This window comes from Rhodnius prolixus, unplaced genomic scaffold (assembly GCF_049639745.1).
Source record: "Rhodnius prolixus isolate KJV_2025 unplaced genomic scaffold, Rpr scaffold_3, whole genome shotgun sequence".
NCBI classification, from domain to species: Eukaryota; Metazoa; Arthropoda; class Insecta; order Hemiptera; family Reduviidae; genus Rhodnius; species Rhodnius prolixus.
In genome coordinates this window covers 43531773-43548824 of record NW_027411603.1, presented here as the reverse complement: position 1 = coordinate 43548824, position 17052 = coordinate 43531773, and the positions used below count along the sequence as shown (strand labels likewise).

Here is a 17052-nt window from a genome sequence, read left to right as displayed (position 1 = left end):
TATCCCTCTCCATCCATTTGCGTACATATAGAGGAAGGTTACAGCACTGCTACCTTGGTTACAGCACTTGTTAAATTTTGGGAATTAAAAGATGGAAATTATCGTTTTACCTCTCTTAATAGGTGAGATTTAGTGTTTTTGCACTTCTGCTTTCGAATCTGGGTGACTTTATTTGAATTATCAAGAATTTGTCAAGTTTTGTTATTTATTATTCGGATATTACTTGGATTCGCAAATCAATTTGAAAATGTTTTTCATAAACAAAGAAAAGTGGCAGAGAATTCATCTATGATATTACAGTTGAATATTGTACATTAATGTAACCTGAATGCGTAACCTCCTTTTTTTTCTTAACTTCTAACAATTTGACAAAATACTTTACTCGGTCAAATTTCTAGAGGCCGTCTCTAACAATGGACTACCCGAAATTCCATCAGGTTTCTTTCTGATTTTAACATGATTATTCTTCAAGTTTGAAGTTTGAGCAATGCCGGTTTTTGAGTCAAATATGTAGTTCTTACCAATGTGAATGTGGTTTAAATTGATTTAAAAACAAGAATTATGGAAATCTCAATCTTGATTTTCTTTCGGAAGGCAAAAAATTATACGTCTTTTTCATTCAGAGGTAGAGAATTATGACTTCCGCTTATTCCTTAATTTTTTTTTTTTCTGGAATTCCTTCCAAACATCTTCAGTATTATCTTCAAACCAATGCATATACAATATGTATGTATTAGTCTGTGGTTGACATTGTCAATGCAAAAATTGCATAACAAACTAAGCAAATACAGCAACCCTTATGTTTTACTAACATGTTCTTCCTGACCATCCTTGAGAATCATTCCAGAAATTTGAATCGCTTTTGGCCTGTTAGGGGAAGAGGAGTAACTTTTTCAGCAAGTTGGCTATGATCTCTTCCTGCTAATCTCTTCAAGATAAGCTGAACTGTTGAAAATGTGATCATTTTCAAAATAAAGTTCGAAATGCAACTTGAATGAAATTATATAACTAATTTATATTGTTTTTTGCTAGGGTAAAGGAAAATGGAAATTATGGTCAGATGATCTCGTTTCTGCTCCACCGATTCCAAGAGATATACCAGTGAATCAGATTATAGTGTCTACAGTTGAGACTATTAGAAACATGGCATTGATGCAGTTACTTGTCTTACACAATAAACATGTTTTATTTGTGGGCCCCACTGGTACCGGAAAATCTGTATATGTTGTCGTAAGTTATATTGATTTTAAGTCTTCAGTAGGAACAGCTAATGTAAGCTTGTTATAAAACTTTAATGACATTTATTTTTGAAGCCCTTATGCATAGTCCCTGTGGTCTAATGACTTTTACTGAGAGAATAAATCCCACAAGTGTTCAAACGTGTTCACCCACCAGCAAGTTTTGTCTCATCAATTTTTGTGTGTGTGTGTGTGTGTGTGTGTGTGTGTGTGTGTGTGTGTGTGTGTGTGTGTGTTTTAACATTAATATCTTTAATCCAAGAAAATATTTTCTTTATAGTACATAGTAAATTATTATTACAATTAATAATAATTAATGTAATTGTACCTATAATTCATTAATTTTATTTTTGTTTTCATTTAGAATTTTTTGTTGAAGAGAGTAGACAATGACATATACAAACCACTATTTATCAATTTCTCAGCTCAGACCTCAGCAAATCAAACTCAAGATATTATCATGAGCAAACTTGACAAGAGGAGAAAAGGTAATAATTTCTTTTTAATGAAAAAATGAATGAGTTTTTTTAATGTACTTAATCACTCTGAAAACTGAAATTAGGATATTGTGTATTTAGCAATCCTTAATAGACATCAGAGTGAAATATAAGTACAGATCTAATCACTTAAATTTGAGTCATCAAGTTTTAAGTTGAGATGCGAGGATAGTTAATTCAAGTTCTGAATCAGAGATAGGCACTGATTAAAAATATAATTTAATCATGAATTTCATTGATTAATTTTTTTAAATTGTAATCAGAATTTAATCGGCAAAATTAATCGTACTTTTAATCATATGACAATTAGTGATCTAAATTTTAAATTAATCGCTAATTAAACTGAACAAATTATGATTGAATTAGAGAATTTAATTGAACTTTAATCTTAATCACAGAATTAATTGTTAATCATATTGATTTAATCTCATTATATGTCTTTTCAACTAATTGTTCGGACCACGTTTTGACGAGGCCGCCTTTCTGAGTATCTCCAACAAAAACTTTTCGGTTAATTTTGTCAGACTTGGACGATTCACTTAACCAAGATAGGTCCACCCTTACACTCAAATTTAACCGTGTTGGTGACTCACTAGACCTAGATAGGACATCTTATACTTTCATTCTACGAGGGTTTAAATAAGGTTTTCTAAACTTCCATTTAGAAGTTTAAAGGTTTTCTTATCTCGAAGTATTTAATTATTAAATTTCTAAACAAACTTCCAAGAAGAAAGAAAATCAATACACCGGAAGTGCAATTTTAAAGAAAGGCTTTTTCTGTGATTTACTATGAATTTGCCAAACTAGCTTAAATGTCAGTTTGGCTTGTAATTTTTTCTTAATTAATAGTTTGATTCAGAGGGAATGTGTAGCACCCTATCAACATAATTATTAATTTTATCCCTTGTTTCTTTTTATTATGCAATTCTAAGTTACAATAAAATTCAATTATATTCGTAAATCATGGTAAGAGAACTTCTTGTGAGTGTTCATACGAGATTCTTTTCCTGAGAATGTAAAGTGAAACTTTCGGATATTGGTGAAAACTATTCAAAAACGATCTTAACTTATTGTATGAAACATTTCTTGAAAATTGAGATTGAGTACGTCGATCCGGGGTTAGAAAGATCTCACCTAAAGCAACATTACTCAATTAATTTATGAGTAATTGTTTTAGTCTTATGCATTCACTATAGTAATGCTCACTTTATGTTACATTGAACCATCCTTGGATTGACTTACCTTTTTAAAGTAGGAGAATACTTTCTTTTTCATATTTTTGAAACAACTTGGAGACTCAATGCCGATAGAGAGGATGTGTTTTATTCCTCATTTATCAGTGTTTTCCATGAGCTAGTAACACTTTGCAAGTTAAAAGAATTGCTCGTTACTTCTCCAGTAAACTATCTATTATGGCTATTTGTTTTACAGATTTCAGTGTCTAAAATCCTATTGATCTCGGTGCCCCCACTAAACAATTGCTCCAGCGATACGTCAATAGAGACGTCATCAGAACTTATTCCAAAGACCAGATTGCGATAATCCTTAACCACTCTTCTTAAAAACATATTGAGATGTGAATAAAGGGAGTCACTCTCACAATTTTTGGAGAGGATCTTTGGAAATAGAGAGAGAACAAAAGTTAGAGAGAGATATTTTAAAAGTTTTCCTAACTCTCCAAGCTTTGTTTACAATTGATGGAACTCGTTTTGGTAGAATGAAGGTGCCAAGTTTAAGCAAAGTGATATTATTGATGTAGATGAGGCATTAGATTGTTAGAACTAAGGTGCTGCGTTTCAGAAAAGTGATTATTATTACTGGAGATGAGGAAGCTGGTTGGTAGAGTGAAGGTATCGAGTTTGAGAACAGTGATAAGATTATTATGATTACAATTAAATTTTGTTTTATTTCAATTGATTAAATTTTAACCCATCTCTGTTTCTCATCGCGAAGTATCTGGAATTGGCGATCAAGTTTACTTATGATGCAGCTCAAGTCTGCTGAAAGCCCGTGAGGGTCAAAGGCTGACTGAATCTGCGATTCGAAGTACAAAAACAATTAAAAAAATATTTTCTGCAATTAGTTTACCATACTTATAATACATTACATTTTTTAATTATCAAGATTTTTTTATCGATTAATAAGTCTCTGAATATCATTTACAGGAGTGTATGGACCCCCACTAGGAAAGAAATGTGTAGTTTTTGTAGATGATTTAAATATGCCAATGGTTGAGACTTACGGTGCCCAACCTCCGATAGAAATACTAAGGCAATGTATAGATCATTGGACTTGGTATGATAGAAAGGAGGTAGTTCCACAAAAAATTGTCGATGTTCAGGTGAATAAAATTTGTTTTATGACTTATTTGGTATTTAAGAATGGTTTTTAAGGGCTATGCTTAGAGAATAACTGTTTTTCACCCTTCTAAGAATCTCTTTCTTCTCACTGCAATAAACTGGGACATTTGAGTGGGCCTTTTGACTAGGTTTAAATCAATAGTTCCTTAAAAATAGTCAAATGAATCAACAATGAGGTTTTAGTCCAAAATTGGTCATCTCATAGGGTCCTTATTTATTATATACAAATTCCATTTGACCTAAATAGCGGAAGATGGCAGAAAAGACAATATCGTTCATCACAATCATACAGTAAGAAGCAGTAATTTTTTATCCTTCTGCTTATACTTTTTTTTTGTTGTTTAATATAGAGATAAAAACAATTGTGTTAGATCAATTTAATATTTAATTAAAATTATTTTTAGTTTATGGCAGCAATGGATCCTCCCAGTGGAGGTAAATTTGTAACTCCGCGTTTTTGGAGACATATGAATATATTTGTTATAAATGAATTCAGTGACGACATAATGGTTACAATATTCAGTAAAATAATGCTATGGCATTTGGATACAAGGTAAGGAGTTTAACGCAAATAATATTCTGAAAAATTATTAAAATCTTTTTCAGTTTTGTTTTATGAATTTTTTAGAGGATTTAGCAAAGAATTCGACCCATGTATAGAGCAGATAGTAGGGGCGACGCTGAATATATACAAGCTAAGTTTACAAAATCTTCTTCCTACACCAGCAAAATCTCACTATTTGTTTAATTTAAGAGATTTCTCTAGAGTTATTCAGGTAAATAATTTCGATTTTTCGTAGATGGATTTATCATTTATTTATTTATTTAATTTTACTTGGATATTTATTGGTTTTAATGGGCATTAGGGTGTTTTACTTTCTGTGCCAGAAGCAGTGGAAGATCTCTTAGCAATAAAACGATTATGGGTACACGAAGTTCTTCGAGTTTATTGCGATAGACTGGTTGACGATGAAGATCGCAATTGGATTTATACAGTACTACATCAAATTTGTTTATCGAATTTAGATGAAAGTATGGATAAAATGTTTGCTCATCTTGCGGAAAATAAGAACGGTGTTGTAAGTTATTTATTATCTACTAACGGTAATATTTTTATACCGGGGACCTCCTTCTTAGTATTATTTATTTTAATTTTTTATGTGTTTTTCTTTTCTTTTGCTTTCTTTCTTTTTAGATTGGAGAACAAGAATTAAGAAAGTTAATTTATTGTGATTTCGCTAATCCTAAAGCAGATACAAGAAACTATATGGAAGTTACCGATATTCCTAACCTGAGAAATATTGTAGAAGGATACTTAAATGAATTTAATAATATGAGCAAGAAACCAATGAATTTGGTTATGTTTAGGTACCATTTTTTATCTTTAACAATGACTTGGCAAAAAGTGATTCAAAAGCAGAAAAGTAGACTATACTTTCTTTATTCACTTAATTACTAAAAATCGTGACTCGTCTTCTGCACCAATTAGGTTACTGTGAACGTCAAGCCTCGGCTGAAAAAATAGGCGATATTTTACTAGTAAAGTGAAGTAATCGCCTATTTTTTCAGGCGGGGCTTAACGTCCAACTACCAATTAGGTGTCGAGGAGGGAGGCGACTAGCAAACATACTTAACTGTAAATTTCTTTTATTAACCATTAAATAAAATCCAAGGCCTAAGACCGGGAATCGAACCCAGTACCACAATACATATTAGTTAGGTTTGTAAAAAACTTTCGAGTCTCACCAGATTTTGATTGGTACTATTAGCTGGAATGAAGAGGGAGAGAGCTAGGGTGTCAAATAAAACACTGTACCAAAAATTTGAAATGATCGCTTACTTATGTACAGTTAGTAATTCTATATATAATATGGAGTTACAGAAGTTTCTATATATACAGGGTGTTCAGCATAAGACTACGGTAACTTCGGGAGGCGATTCTGGGCATCATTTGCAACAAAAAATTCCATATAAACTATGGCTCGATTCGGCTCCGTTTTATAGATATTTTTAATTTTATATTTTTTCAAGGTATGACTACTTTTTAGCAAACAGTTGCCTATATTTCTTAAACTATTAAAGCTACAGCAATTTCAATCAGCTCATTAGAAAGAAGGTTAAATTTCCTTTTAAATAAGCTAATTTATATTTCAAAATAATAATACTAAGTATTTCACTTTGTGGCCAAAACTTAAGAAATAGCAAGTTTCTAATTTTTCCAAAAACTTTGACTTCATTTTTCTCAAAAACTTTTCATATGTAAAAAACGTGCACTATTCAGGAAAAACATCTACATATGATCACCTTTCGAACGGTATACAATAATTGGGGTTATGTTAAAAATTGATGCAGAAATCTGTGATTAATAGCAAAAAAGTAGGCCTCAAAACAGCGTCGGCATGAAAGGAATTCACCTACCATAAGAATATCACTGATCAGAATCATCAAATCCAGTACGATTTTTTGCTACCGTGTAATTTAACAATTAATTTATTTAAGAACTATATTCAAAAATATAAAACTTACATTAAAAATAATAAAATAAAATAAAAAGAAGAAAAATGAATATGATGTTTTGTTAGGTACCAATTTCGAAAGAAAGGATTTTCGTTTAACGAGTTTAGATCTGTGTGTTATTCTTTGGTTAATTAAAGAAATATGCCAAATAATGTGAATAAATCATCATTTTGAAGTGCTCAATAAACTTTTGGAATTAACAGGTTGTGAAGAGCTAATGAATAAGCCGAGAACTTATTACTCGCTCTGATCCCCAAATTAAATAATAGTGGATGGAATACTTCACCGGACCGCCAGTAAACCTTCACAATCGTCTTAGCGTTCGGAACACCCAATCAGGAAAACATCTAGAATACTCCCGTCTAGCTTCTCCACTATTCCAATTTACGAAACCGTAGATGTACAATATATCGCGATATTAATTATTCGAATACGTTGACATAATGATAGCAAAATGACAACTAAATATCTAATGAAAATCTAAAATTTAAACTATCTTTTATTCTTGTTGTATTTGTTTGTTTTTATAAGCCGTATTCGGATAAAACATGTCAGATTTTAACTTGGAGATTAGAGCGATAAGTAAGTTCTCGGCTTATTCATTAGCTCTTCACAACCTGTTAATTCCAAAAGTTTATTGAGCACTTCAAAATGATGATTTATTCACATTATTTGGCATATTTCTTTAATTCACTAAAGAATAACACACAGATCTAAACTCGTTAAACGAAAATCCTTTCTTTTAAAATTGGTACCTAACACTCATATAACATCATATTCATTTTTCTTCTTTTTATTTTATTTTATTATTTATAATGTAAATTTTATATTTTTGAATATAGTTCTTAAATTAATTAATTATTAAATTACACGTTTGCAAAAAATCGTACTGGATTTGATGATTCTGATCAGTTATATTCTTATGGTAGGTGCATTCCTTTCATAATGCCGACGCTGTTTTGAGGCCTACTTTTTTGCAATTAATCACAGATTTCTGCATCAATTTTTAACATAACCCCAATTATTGTATACCGTTCGAAAGGTGATCGTATGTAGATGTTTTTCCTGAATAGTGCACGGTTTTTTCATATAAAATGTTTTTGAGAAAATTAAGTCAAAGTTTTTGGAAAAAATTAGAAACTTGCTATTTCTTATGTTTGGGCTACAAAGCAAAATACTTAATATTATTATTTTGGAATGCAAATTAGCTTATTTAAAAGGAAATTTAACCTTCTTTCTAATGAGCTTATTAAAATAGCTGTAGCTTTAATAGTTTAAGAAATATAGACAACTTTTTGCTAAAAAGTAGTAACACCTTGAAAAAACATAAAATTAAAAATATCTATAAAACGGAGCCGAATCGAGCCATAGTTTATATGGAATTTTTTGTTGCAAATGATGCCCAGAATCGCCTCCCGAAGTTACCGTAGTCTTATGCTGAACACCCTGTATAGTATTATTAAACAAAATATCCTGAAAATGAGATGTTTAGAAATAATACTTTATTACATATTTGTAATTATACATATTTTTTAGATTTGCCATTGAGCATTTGTCAAGAATATGTCGAATACTAAAGCAACCTAGAAGTCATGGATTACTGGTCGGCGTTGGAGGATCAGGAAGACAGTCATTGACGAGATTATCTGCGCACATTGCAGAGTACGATTTGTTTCAGGTGTTTTTTCATTTCTTAATTGAAAATCTCTTAAATGATAGCTAACATTACTAAAACTATAACGTCATAAAAAAAAATTGTTAACAATTTAATCAGGTTGAAATCAGTAAAGCTTATGGAAAAAACGAATGGCATGAAGACATTAAAAACATTTTGAGAAGAGCAAGTGCAAGTGATCAACATGTAGTATTTCTTTTCACAGATTCTCAGGTAAAAATCAAGAGTTGATAAAACAAAAATATAACTATTATATGTAAAATAAACAGCTATTTTTATTTTAGATTAAACAAGAATCATTTGTTGAAGATGTTAATAACATGCTAAATTCTGGAGAAGTTCCTAACATATTTCCAATGGATGAAAAAGTTGAATTGTGCGAAAAAATGAGAATAATCGATAGGCAAAGAGATAAATCTCAACAGGTATTTTTGTATTAACGTAATATGCTTATTGTATTTTATTATTTAAATAAATTAAATTAAATTCAAAAAATCCGGGGTGAACACACTACCACGTACTACTTTAAAGACAAAATTTTGGTTATCATTAATTATTTAGTTTTCAAGCAAAATTATTCAGATTAAAATGATGTACCTACATAAAATTTAATGAGCTCTTGTTGCTCTAATTAAAACTGTTTCGAATGTGTTTCAGACTGATGGAAGTCCGGTAGCATTGTTCAACTTGTTCTTGCAAATTGTTCGAGAACAACTACATATAGTGCTAGCTTTTAGCCCTATTGGAGATGAATTTAGAGTTCGACTCCGGAAATTCCCAGCTTTGGTTAATTGTTGTACGATTAACTGGTTTCAGGTAAGACTAACAATAGTTATAATATTTTTATATCAGATTTTAAATTTTGAAAATCACATATACCAATAATGTTGCTTGGCTATGAAAACGTATACCATACGCATGCTGGAACACTAAGCTCTGGACATAACTCCAAGTTAGGCATTCACAGAAAAAAAAAGAAGCTCACTGTTTATCGATACATCCTCTAAAACTAGCTCTTTAATCCTACCAACATGGAACTGATTTATTCAACCGCGATATTTTACCCAAAATATCCTTACTGGAGCAAATTATTTTTAGGAAAATTTTTGACGCCTCAACTCCTATTTCCAGAAACTTTTTATTCAACTTTTTTATCCTCAAATATGAAAATATTCATAATTTAACTTAAAGTCTAACTTATAAGCCGTGCCGCCGCCTGGGTGCAGACGCCTGTGAGCCAAAACGTAATTCATGAAGTTAAGTTTAAAGTTAAAGAATAAATTAAAAAAAACAAACAAAGTAGATAAATTTTCTATTAATTCTGCAAGTTAATTTTTAATATTTTATTCGAGTGGCGCCCTCAATCAAGTTGCCCATGTGCGGAGCAAACGGCCCACCCTCATACGGCAGCCTTGCTTATAAAAAAAACTATAAAGATAATCATGCTCCTTTTTTTGTCTACTTTTTCCCTCTTTATTCCTGTTTGAACGATGTCTTTCATAAAGTTTTATTCAAAACTTGGTTTCAGGCTTGGCCGGATGATGCTTTATTAGCCGTATCTACTCGTTTTCTGTCAACAATAGAACTAACGGATCTAGAACGTAAAGTTTGTACAGATATGTGCCAAACATTTCATACATCCACTCAAGAATTGGCAAAAGAATACCTAACTCAAACTGGTCGACATACATATGTTACCCCAACATCTTATTTAGAACTGATAAATACATTTAAGGATCTTCTTGATAGCAAACGAAAGTAATGTACTATTATTATTTTTTTTTAATTTTAAAAAGAAAATGTGAATAATAAAAATCTTATTAATTCTAACCCTTCAGGAAAATACTGTTGGCTAAAAAGCGATACGAAGTTGGATTAAAAAAACTATCTCAAGCTGCTATAGAAATTGGTATTATGGAAAGAGATTTAAGAGCTTTACAACCAAAATTGCAAGATGCTGCTTTATCTCTTAAAGAAATAATGGCAAGAGTTGAAGCAGAAGCTCGTGAAGTTGCGGAGGTATTTGTTACCATTTTAAAATAATATCTTCAATTCTGCGAGAGTTTCAGTTAGAAATTCTACGGAGAAGATTAGTGATAATCGTAGTAGCAGATCGGAATTAGGTTTTTATTTCTTAAACGATAATTTAAGGCAAAAAATGTAAATACTTCCTGGCAGAAAACAGGGGAAAACCTAATTCTTTCTTTCTTACTAAATACCTTCATATTGAAGTGGGAAATAGTTCCTTCAGCAGAAGGATTGATAAAAATACTTGTAACCACACGCCATAAAAAATAATCTTAGAGGAATCCATTTGGTTAAACAATATTATTAGTCGTAATTCATCTACCTTTTGAAGAAAGAAAATAAGAAAAAAAAAATTAATATCTCTTTTTAAGAATAGGATACGCAAAATTGGAAAACTTCTTTAAACAAAAGTTTCTAAAGCAAGATTGTAATTTTTTTTTTTTGTGATTTCTTTTACGGATTTAACTACTTTTACGGTCTTTAGAAAATTTAATATCTACTTACAGAGAGAAAAATTAGTCAAAGCCGATGAAGAACTTGCGAATTTACAAGCAGAAGCAGCTGAGGCAATTAAAGAAGAATGTGATGAAAATTTGGCAGAAGCTATGCCAATTTTGGAGGCAGCGCTAGCCGCCTTGAATATATTAACTCCTGCAGATATAACATTTGTTAAAACTATGAAGAGTCCACCGAAAGGCATTAAACTGGTTATGGAAGCAATTTGTATAATTAAGGTAAACAAATTTGTTACAAATGTCAGTTGCAATTCTTTATAAACCCTTTCACCAAAGCATCTAAGTGACATTAGGAGAGATTAGAATGTTCTAATATGTTAATTTACATGTATATGTAAATTATCTAACTTTTCTATAAAATAATGATGATTTAATAACAAATTGTATATCAAAATCATATTTTGATGTTTATATTGCCTTAACCCGTCTATTTAAGGGCCTTTTTATTATCTTTTAAATTTGGAATTTTTCCTTTCACCCTTGTAATTTTTAAAAATTATTATCTTTGTTTTATTTAGATATAAGAATAAGTTTTTCAAGATTCTATTTCAGTTTAATAAGAGATTCTATTAGTTTGTACAAGGGGTTTGCTATTAAATCAATAATATGTATGAAATGCGGTGCTTCTATTTTGATTGATTGATGCAAACAAAATTGCACTAGGTTACAACGCTGCTTAGATCCCTCTTGAAAGAAAGTGAAGGAAATACCATATTTGAGTTCATGTACAGCACTTAGAGTAAATATTAAGAAAATTATTAAAAAAGAAAGTAAAGTAATACCTACGTTTTCAGGAGGGCTTTAGTTAGGTTTCATGGATAAAAGCGACTAGCAAGAATACTTTTAGAATAAATTGCATATAATAACTAGTTAATAAAATTCAAGGCCTACACCGGGGATTCGAATCCAGAAACACAAAACATCTTAGCTTCGCGGATCTCGCCCTACGACCTGCTCGGCTATCGTGGCGCCTACAAAAAAATTATTGTTTAGTGTAATTGTACTTTTCAGATCTTCCTGCTTAAGAAAGAAATCTTGTTACATTACCTTAATTGAAATTTCAGGAAATGTGATATGATTTCAAGATTATTGAAAATAAAAAAATATTTTACTAAATCTTGCTTGAATTTTAAAGCCGAATGTGCAGTTTATCGTTGATTACTTTCTCTTACTGAACTTGTAAGAGACGGTATTGTGACCGTATAGATTTGTGTTTATTTTATTGGGAGTTTTCTTTGCAAATACTTTTTTGAAGCCCTTTGAAGCGTCAGAAGTTTCGAAATGGTATTTCTGTGGGTCAGCATAACTCACAACCGGAAAAAACACAGAATGTTCAAAAAAAATTTTTTGGGAGGGAATCGGCCAAGCCTAAAATGCCGCTTTATTGAATCGATTTTTCAATTGTTTGGAATTTTCACATCTCCAACAATTTGCTTTAAATTGCATATGCAAATTCCAAACATGCTGTTTTATAACTTTTATTTAAAATATTAAAAGTGATAATCTGAGATGGTTCTTCAATCTTTTAATATTTGGATTTTTTTCTAATTTTTCTAATTGAGATTTGTAGCCAGATTGAGCATTAATGTTAATTAATATTTAATAGCAACATTACATTGTTCGATTCAAAAACAATCTGATAGTAATACATCTGCAAAAATTTTAATTTATATTAAAGAAAACAAACATGATGTCCACTAACTTTTACTTGTTTTTATTTTCTATTTATTTATTTTTAGTGATTTTTGGAAATAATCAATTTTGTGTGTGTGTGTCCACAATAGGATGTGAAACCTGACAGAGTTCCAGATCCTGACGGAAGCGGTAGAATGTTGGAAGACTATTGGGCTCCTTCAAAAAGAATTTTAGGAGAGATTAAATTTTTGGATAGTTTATTAAATTTTGATAAAGATAATATACCACCTCGTATAATGAAAGTAATTAATGAAAGATTTTTGCATAATGAAGATTTTGATCCTGATAAAATTAAAACTGCATCGGCGGCTGCTGAAGGTGATTTTTTTAAAATTACAACTACAAATTTAAAGTCAAATTAAGAATAACATAACTAAAATGAATCATCAGTAAAAGAAAGAATGAATTCGATTAAAATAGAGAAAAAATTGTGATAGAGTCAAGCATTCGAAATATTTGTAAACGTTAATAGATGTTTTGAGTATCATAAAGAACAAAAACAAACTAAAATCAAAATAAAACAAAACAAACAAAAAAATCTGTTAGTATTAAAAAAAAGTATCTAAAAGACTAAATAAGAATCTTAGCGATGATATTAGTTTTTATTACCAACATTCTTATATGTCATGAGTTTTCTCTCAAAAATGAGTCTGCTTGAAGTGCGATTACTTCGTTCAGAAAGTAGTGTACGTAAGGCCCCGATAAATTCGACTACTTCCTGCTAATTTGCTGATAGAGCAACATGCTACATTAAAAACGAACAAATCAGTTGACAAGTTTTGAACTTTTGAAGCTCTTGAAGGAGTTCTATTCGGGATCGTCTAAACCACAGATTTCTTAGAAAAGTCGAGATGAGTTTCATTAATTTTTTTTTTTTCAGCAGATTTTCCATTAATCAATCTTTTCCTTCTCTGAATTTAGAAGGTTGCGTGAAATTGGTTGTTATTGTTTTTGTAGGTCTATGTAAATGGGTTATAGCTATGAGTAAATATGATGTAGTTGCAAAAATAGTAGCACCCAAAAAAATTGCATTAGCGAAAGCTGTAGAAGAGTACAATACTGCAATGGCGGCATTAGAAGAGAAAAGAGCGGAACTACGAAAACTTCAAGCTAAATTCGCTTTACTACTGAAAGAATTAGAAAACGTGAAAAACAGATTCGCATCGTTACAAAATGAAGAAGATGTATGTACAAAAAAGTTGCAAAGAGCTGAGGAATTAATAAGAGGTCTGGGAGGAGAGCAGTCAAGATGGGAGAGTACTGCTAAAGCGTTGGGAGAAAGTTATTATTCACTTACAGGTAAAACAATAAATCGTATGATTATGATACTCTTATCATAAAAGCTTTTTTAAATTAATTTTTTTTATTTTATTTTGTAATTAATATGTGTCAGACGTCTACATGCCTTTGGCACCCGGAATATTTTCACTGCTCTGCTGTTCTAGATTCATCCAACATTGACTGTTCCCGGTAAGAGACTTCTAGGAAAAGAAAATATAAGGGTTCATTATACTTGCTTTTAGGCTGTGAAACCCAAGATTCATTTCTCATTTTTTAGAGACAGCAAAAAAACTTATTTTAGCAATAGTTTTAGCGATTTGGGTGAGTGCTCGAACTTCTTTCCCATTTACTCCTTTATTCTTCGTCTTCTACTTTCAGTGGCGTTAAAAAAGAAGAAAAAATCTCGTGATGGACTTAAGGTTACAAGCAAGTTAATATTTTTTCAGGCGATATACTCATAGCCTCTGGTGTAATTGCATATTTAGGACCTTTCACGACAAAGTTCCGAAATGCTCAACTTGCTAAATGGGTTAAACAAGTTATTGATTACAAAATTGTATGCACTGCTGACTTTGCATTGGTCAACATTCTTGGAGACCCAGTGGAAATCAGAGCCTGGAATATATTTGGTCTGCCAACTGATGCATTTTCAGTCGAAAATGCAATTATTGTGAGGTTTGTCAATATTATAGTAGTTACATTGAATATTTTTATTCCTAAGAACGTTGATAGTAAGAAGCTGATTTAAAGCGATAATATAGACGCTGGAATGGACTCTAATATTCAGGTCTTTACGTCACAAGAGCTAATTTATTTAGCTAAAAAAACATGCACTAACATGTGTTAATGTGATGGAGTACATATTTCTTGGGAGGTGTAGAGGATGTAGAGCAAAACTAAGATATACATCTTATTGTGGTATATAAAATATACAATTATATACAATACTATGGATAAATTCCCGGTCTACGCCTTGGATTTCTTTAATTTGATTAATGAGAAAATGAAATATCTTCCTCTGTCTACACCATCTTATCGGAAACCAGAAATGTAGTTTGTACACACATATTCTTGGGAATCAAGAATGCATGTAATTATAACGGTCCAATGCGCTCTTAACTTCCTGTAATAAGGCTCTACAAATCCCAGAGAACTTATCACTGTTGTTTTTTTTTAATGCTGTCAGGACGTCCGTGATGTGGAGATTAATTTGAGGTAACTGAGATTCCATAATATGCCGAGTGGGGGAGAAGAGACTTCTACCTACGTGCCCTTTATAAGTAATAGTTGAAGGCAAAAGGGCGCTTTATGATAGCATGGTCCTCGTTCCTTCCAGCATGTAGTGGCGATATTGAGGATACTTCTTACGTCTTAAGAATTATTCGGTCTACAGTTGGTCACTAAAATTCTCTGCTGTTCTATCATCACTTCCGTTCCTAGTTTTTAAGGTCTTATTTCCATGAGAGTAATATATTAATTCCAATTTATGAATTAGAAATTGCCGTTTATTTTCTTTCGTGGATAGAACCTATCTATATGGAATTCATGCTGAAATATATGTATATTAATGTTTTTTTTTTTTTTTAGCAACTCTAGGAGATATTCGTTATTAATAGATCCTCAAGGACAGGCGAACAAATGGGTGAAGAATATGGAGAAGGAAAATAAACTTATTATAATGAGAATGACCCAGCCAGATTATGCGAGGCAGTTGGAGAACTGTATTCAACTTGGAACTCCTGTGAGTTTTTTGGATAAATTTTAATGTATAAATTTCACTGTATATTTTACAAATTTTTAACAAACATTGCTGGGTTATTCTTCGATATATTACATTCGCAATTTTCGAAATAATTTTACACAATATTGCGCCTGATGATTCAATCTACCATGGAACATTGCTAATTTAATGTTCTTATCTCTGGAATAAAACAAGTTTTAGCACCATATTATAATATTGGCTTTAATTAAGAAGGAATTTAAGAGTAGTAGAAAATAAAACTCATGAATAATATTTGTGATTCCTAAAAAAATTAATTAATGTATGAAGTTATGTTTAATATGAATAAGTTACGAAAAATATTTTTAGCAATAAACTCAAAATCATGCTAAACAAAAAGGCAGTGTGTATTATTGCTATTCTGTTAATTTCCGGTATTCTTGGATCAAAATTAATTCCTTGATTACTTTGGAGAAAAAAAAAATCTTTTTCAAACTCTGAAAAAACACATTTAGTAGTAGTAAGCAGTTTGTATTGCTGTACTATACCCTGTAGCACTAAAGGAAAGTCTGTATATATTTATATAAGTCCTTCCTTCCAAAATTCAGCCCTCTTCCTATTTTTTCTAGAAAAATTATTCAAATGATGAAAGTTACACATCAATCTGTATGCAATGTAAGATCGATGTTCAGAAATCGTAGGAACCATCGAGGAAATATCAGAAAAAAAAAGTCTATTCAATGCAGTGGAATTTTCGATTGAAGAATTGACTTATAGAGCCCAATTTGGAATTGATTTTTAAAAATTCGATAGAAACGTTAAAATAGCATTTGGAGCACCACTCCCTCCCTGTCACATTATGCACTTTTACAAATTTTCTTGGAATTATATTTCAAATAAAATATATGCAGAATGTATGCAGGCTTAAAGAAAATCTTTGAAAACTATTTGTGAAAATCTCAAGAAAGCAAAAGCTTCATTCCGTCAAGTGTCATTGACCTATTGAAGAATCGCTCCCTTGGGACCCTTGTTAGTAACCAAACTTAGTTTTTATTTTTAGTTTTCAGATATTTTGACGATAGATGAAAGCATTATTTTTTAGGTTAGGAGCGACTGGCCTAAACTACGAATAAGTGTGTTTCACTGGTGCTACAGTAGACTTTCTTAGTAGCGGAGGTGCAGGCTTTCTCATCAACCCTCGTAGAATCTAACAGATAAATGCTATAGAGATTGGTTGTCTTAAAGACTAGTTTTTTTTAAAGGTGTCTGGGTCCTGTTGACTTTCAACTTAATGTAGATTAGATACATAGCTAACATTAGAGTGGCTTAAGCAAATGCTAAGAGAGAACAGAGGAAAGTGATTTTGCAAAGCTCTCCGAAAAGTGAACGACTAGACCAGTAATATTGACCCTTTTAGGAATGTGTAGCGCTAGATGCTTGCAAATTGGGAGTCATGCTGAAAAGACATGGGTTGTGGAGTAAATAATGTTATTTAATAAACAATAAATATTTGCATTTAGTTAAAA

At 31.2% G+C, this 17052-nt stretch overlaps 1 protein-coding gene across 3 annotated transcripts in view; it reads left to right on the top strand.

Moving 5' to 3' along the window:
• LOC141452930 (dynein axonemal heavy chain 7-like) overlaps window positions 1–17052 on the top strand; it is a 73682-nt gene that overhangs the window by 23184 nt on the left and 33446 nt on the right. For all 3 annotated transcript variants that reach the window (XR_012457684.1, XM_074125501.1, XM_074125502.1), the window contains exons 31-48: window positions 1033–1230; window positions 1603–1726; window positions 3901–4076; window positions 4500–4648; window positions 4724–4871; window positions 4962–5174; window positions 5291–5463; window positions 8149–8290; window positions 8387–8500; window positions 8572–8712; window positions 8945–9103; window positions 9816–10045; window positions 10126–10306; window positions 10822–11049; window positions 12615–12843; window positions 13483–13824; window positions 14253–14481; window positions 15394–15547. Coding sequence is in view for 2 of the 3 variants with exons in the window: in XM_074125501.1 (XP_073981602.1) it covers window positions 1033–1230; window positions 1603–1726; window positions 3901–4076; window positions 4500–4648; window positions 4724–4871; window positions 4962–5174; window positions 5291–5463; window positions 8149–8290; window positions 8387–8500; window positions 8572–8712; window positions 8945–9103; window positions 9816–10045; window positions 10126–10306; window positions 10822–11049; window positions 12615–12843; window positions 13483–13824; window positions 14253–14481; window positions 15394–15547 (3330 nt within the window). In the remaining variant the exon portion in view is untranslated. The remainder of the gene's footprint in view (window positions 1–1032; window positions 1231–1602; window positions 1727–3900; window positions 4077–4499; window positions 4649–4723; window positions 4872–4961; window positions 5175–5290; window positions 5464–8148; window positions 8291–8386; window positions 8501–8571; window positions 8713–8944; window positions 9104–9815; window positions 10046–10125; window positions 10307–10821; window positions 11050–12614; window positions 12844–13482; window positions 13825–14252; window positions 14482–15393; window positions 15548–17052) is intronic.